We start from the raw sequence: 5,256 nt of genomic DNA, 5'->3' as shown, positions 1-5,256 counted from the left end.
TGTATCAGTAGCTTCTTCAAAACAACGTATTACATCTGCATACATGTGTGCATTACACTGTAATTGCTCCATATAGCTTTAACAAAAATGCACGACAACAAACAACTTCTTATATTTTTGTTGTACAGCAGACAATATATCAAAGACACTCTTGTTTTAAAATCTATAATTTGCAGTTAAAATATATAAGTTAAGTTGAAATTTCAAAACAATGATTTTAAATTACCTGTGTGTTTGTATGTCTTTATTTTTCTAAAACATAAAAGTGAGCTTTGTTCTAAATGTGAGTTTTTCCAAGTCTGTCTTTATTATTGCAGACACAGGTCCATATATAAAAAAACAAAAAAGAACATACTGAAAGTTAATTCATAAACTAGATAACTATTGATGAATAAAGTATCATAAACAGGTTGCAGTAGATATTGTAAACATAAACGCCTATTAAATCTTCATGAGAATCACTTAAAATAAATGATTAAATAAAGCGAACATTAAAACAAAAACAAGAGTGTGGGATTCGTTCTGTTTATTCAAATAAGTTGTGACGCGCCGGAACCGGAAGTCCCCCCAGCTCTCCGTGTTGTCCCCTGTGGTTTATCCGCAATCTGCTGTCAAGCGGCCGTTGCTTCGGCTCCGGGACTGAAACAGCGATGAACATGGAGTATAAACTCATCATGGCCGTGTCCGGCTTCCCGAGCCTGTACGACTCCAACTCGCTGACCTACCGGGACCTGAACATGCGCAGCGACGCGTGGAGGCAAGTGGCGGAGCTGGTGGGGGTCCCCGGTGAGTGCCTCCGGTTCTTACTGAACAAATACCAAACTGTCGCGTTAGGAACCACCGGGAGCTGACCCGAATCACTCACATGGAGCAGATATTGAGAAATATTCGATAAATATAGATTTCCCAACATTTTATCAACAAAGAGAGAAGATCAAAACAGTCCGTCGCTCAATATCTTCCCCAGTGGTCTTCCTCCACGAAGCTTATTGGTTCCACTCTGTGGTTGGATTTGTTTTGGCATCACTCTGGGTCAATTTGTGTCTTTAATGGCTTTTCATTCCTCTATATACTAGTTACTTTTGTGGCCTAGCTTGTGTTGAATTGGTTTATGTCCATATTTTATCGTGTTGTTCATTGTGGTGCTTTACTTTAACTTTGTTATTTTGTCTCAATAAGGTTGTTTTGCATCCATCCATAAATCCATTTGTGTATTTTTGGATTTTTTGTATTTTATCTGGTTATCTGGACGTCTCTCTCCATCACTTTATGGGCTTGTTTGTTAGTTTTGTGTATTTTTCAGTTTTTATATGCACTACTATTTTGTGTGTTATCTGCCTTGATTTATTTATGTTTTAAAATTAAATATCACTTCATTGGCAATTCAAGGCCCTTGTCTACACAACAACATCTTTACTGAAAACAAAACATCGGTTACATTTTGTGGGTCTGTTTACACTGTAATGGTTTTCGGAGTCACTGAAGATTCAGATTCCGTCTCCTTGGAAACGGGGGGGGGGGGGGGGGGGGGGGGGCGCAGGTTTTCTGAAATACTGCACATGTGTACTACATATGTAGTAAATAATTTTTCTGCACATGTGCGGGTAAATGGACAATAACAACAATGTGTTGTCATTTGAAACGTATAAACAGGGTCTTCATTTTTTGTTGTTTTGTGTCTCTAAGTTCTTTTAGTTTTATTTTTGATGCTTCCTGTTTGTTGTTATGGTTACTCTGTATGCTGTTGGATATTTTTCCATTCTCCTCAGCTGTCCTTTCTGTTTTCTGCCTCATCTTTTGGTTTTGAGTTTGGATGCATATATATCAGATACTGGCTCAATACCAGGCATGAGTACTTATAAAACTGCCACAACGCCGGTACCACTTTACGGCAGTGTGCAGTGAGGAGTGCACTGCTTGCCCAAAGTCGTTTAAACTAGGGAAGCACCGATCTATGTTTTTTCACTTCCGATTCGATCATGATACCTGAATTTAGATGTCTGCCAATACCAATACTATTCCGATACCAGAGCTCAATTTGCTTTAATATTATTATTATCATTATTGTTGATTTTATATGAGATAATAAACTCCTCTCTACAGTAAAGTATGGCATGTACCAATGTATGCACGTATTCTCTCTGAAGACAACTTGAGGTTAGTAGAAGGTCAGAAAAGGAAGCAGTACAAACTATTCTTGTTCCATTTGGACAACGTGGGCTGTGCGTGATGTCATCATCTCATGATAAATTTGTTATATCTTTAAAACCTCAGAATCACTTTATTAATCTGGAGAAATTATTTATCAACACAGCACAAACTACAATTTTTCCAGTTCTAACGCAACTTCCTAAAGGTGTGAATTGCCTGCTACCATGAAGGAGCAGCTTTTCATTGTTTTGATGCCGCGGTCAACGCCATTCTGTTTGGCGAGCTGCCGTTTTAAAATGTTGACGTCTGGCGGCAGGGAGCCGCTTGCCTGTACAACAGCTTTGCAAACATTGCACGTTGCTTTGCAGTGTTTTGAGCGTAAAATTCATCCAAACAGCGTGTTTGGATGAATGACATGTCATGAAACGTTGGATAGCACCGTGCTACAATGTTAGCCTGCTCGCTAGCTGCAAACTGTGGAATAGATTTCCTAACTCATTACTCGGCATCTCATTCAGATCCGCCTCCGTTCAGGAAATCCTTTCCACAGTTTGGAGCCAGCGAGCAGAGCAGCCGGCAGGGAAACGCTGTCGAGTCATTTCAGCAACAGTAAAGCAGACGAGGCTTCATGGATCAGAAATCTCTGGGGGTTGGATCGGAAATTTCCGATCCGTGGATGAGGTTGGTAATTCTGGATCAGATTGGCCTCATTGCAAGTCTAAAATGGCTTTGAGCAAACTATGTGCTATTTTTTTGTCCCTCATTTTCGAAAATTGATAGTCTAAGTGACGGTTGGAGACTCGCTGCCTAAAAATGCTCTGAAATGGAGCTGCTGCTACTTAAACTGGCTTTAGCAGCCAAAACACTTCCTGTGTTTAGTCTGTTCCAACGAGGGCATTTCACATTTACACAACATTTTGTCTTTCTAAGCCTCTTATTTTTATCTCTATACATTTCTATTCTGTTAATATCTATCTCCTACACACACTTTCCTGAGCTCTGTGTGTCTCTCTCTACCTTTCTTCATTTTCTTCTACTTGTCTATCGATCTATAAAGAGGTCCTAATATAGCAATAGCCAGGCTTTATTGCAGTCTTTGAAAAGTCAATAGAAAACGGAAATTGTGAGTACATCAACCAATCAGAATGAAAAGGATGGAGAATAGAGGGAGACCCCCTCTGAGGGGGGGGGGGGGGCACATGGTGGCACATAACTCTGAATAAATCTATCCAATCTACTTGAATGACCTGAAGAACATCATTGTGTTGGGTGTCCGCTCAGAATCGGAGTGCAGGAGGAAGTGGAAGACGCTCAGAGACCAGCACCGGCGGGAGCGGCAGCGGGAGAAGGAGAGGCGAGAGAGCGGGATCGGGCTCCTCAACTACCGCCCCTGGAGATACTCGTCCATCCTGGCCTTCCTCAATCCGTTCATCGACGCCCGGGCGGCCGGCACCAACGGCTGGGCGCTGGACGCGCAGCCCTCCCACCTCCACGCCACCGAGCTGGTGGGCTGCAGCACGACCACGGACACGAGGAGCGACGACGACGAGAGCTACGGTGAATCAACGACGCTGAATGTCTGGCTTTAGAAAAAACGACGAATGCAGAGGGGGAACGAAGACAAGACTTTAATTAAAAGTCATATTCCACAGCTTTTCAACACTGTCTCATGGTCTCACTGGTCCTAAAACATTGGATTCAAAGTTTATTTGTCCCAATCCAGGTTTTCCTCCATTTGAATATTGGATCATAGGAGTTGCATTCAGAATCTGCTGTGTCTGTGTGAGCTGCACTGGCTCCGCCCACACATGCCCATCTTGAGAAGAGGAAGTACTTCCTCTCGTGGTGCCATGTGCCAGAGTAGAGACGCCCAATTGTGGGAGGAGTCAAAGGGAGGGCCTACCTTGATTGTGATTGGCTAAACCCCTGATGACACTATATAGGACTTGATTTCTGATTGGCTGGTTGGAGCAACATACTTAAAAAAAAAAAAAAACAAGCCAGGGCGAGAGAGAGGACACACTTTCTTGACTTCTGGGTATCAATCCAGATGTGGGGACAATTACTGTTGGAAAAATAGTAATAGAAAGTAAATTTAGCATAATATGACCTCTTTATTTTCACCAGACGTTTTCAAGTGAAAATAGAAAAAAAAAATAGCTGTTATGAAAAGAAGATGAAATAAGAGCTGACAATGTGAACGTTGTCGTCCTTCAGGCTTCGCAGTGGCAGACGCCACCACAACGTCCTCCGACTTCACCCACAGGAAGCGGTCGTCCTCTGGGCACTTGGACGCGTTCAGACTGAAAGAGGCGAAGCTGGAGGTGAACTCTGACGACAGCACCCCCGCCGACGAGAGCCCGCAGCAGCACGGCAACATGAAGGACCTGCTGGAGACCGTGCTGCACTCCGTCACCTCGCTGGCCTCGTCGCTGGCCTCCTCCCACTCCTCCGGCCAGCCGCCGCAGCAGCAGCAGCCGCCGTCGTCGTCGTCGTGGAACTCGCTGCGGCTGAAGATGGAGCAGCAGGAGGAGGCGAAGCAGGTGGTCCTGTCGGACGAGGAGGAGGACGACGAGGTGGAGGAGGTGATGGAGGCTGAGTGCCGCCCGGACTCCCCGACCCGGCCCAGCTGGGCGAAGAAGAGGGGTGTGGAGGCGCTGCTGGAGGAGTTCCTGCGGCGGGCGGAGGCGCGGGACGCCCAGAGCGTGGAGCAGAGGGACGATGTGACGATGTTCTTGCTCAGCCTGGCGCCGGCCATGAGGCGGCTCGCGCCCGAGAAGCAGTCGTGGCTCCGGACCAAGATGCAGCAGCTCCTGCACGAGGCCCAGTTTGGCAGCAGTGCGGGTTTTTAACCCCTCCTACAACATTTCACGTTTTTATGACATTATTTTGTACAAAAGACTAAAGAATTTCAACCTAGAAGACTCTGGGTCATATTTTAGGTCATACCTGGAGAATATTGTGTGCTAACTTCTTTTTGTGCAGTTTTTAATAAAAACAAACATCCTGGTGCTGAAATTCCTTGTTTTAATGGAGAAGAGGTGCACAGGTCCAGATATACACAATACACACTGGATTCATGAGTGAGAGAATGATTACATTTGA

General features: G+C 44.5%; 1 protein-coding gene across 1 annotated transcript; it reads left to right on the top strand.

The window, feature by feature from the left end:
* Positions 1 to 650: 650 nt before the first annotated feature.
* Positions 651 to 5,003, top strand: LOC308143574 (uncharacterized protein; the record flags this gene model as incomplete). The annotated part of the gene is made up of 3 exons (XM_080514436.1): positions 651 to 786; positions 3,433 to 3,708; positions 4,369 to 5,003. The coding sequence occupies 3 exons, from the start codon at positions 651 to 653 to the stop codon at positions 5,001 to 5,003; spliced, it is 1,047 nt and encodes a 348-aa protein (XP_080370562.1).
* Positions 5,004 to 5,256: the final 253 nt, after the last annotated feature.

The sequence above is a fragment of the Blennius ocellaris genome (genome assembly GCF_963422515.1).
Source record: "Blennius ocellaris genome assembly, chromosome: 18".
NCBI classification, from domain to species: Eukaryota; Metazoa; Chordata; class Actinopteri; order Blenniiformes; family Blenniidae; genus Blennius; species Blennius ocellaris.
Note: the sequence above shows the minus strand (reverse complement) of the source record. Positions and strands in the feature narration are given on the sequence as shown.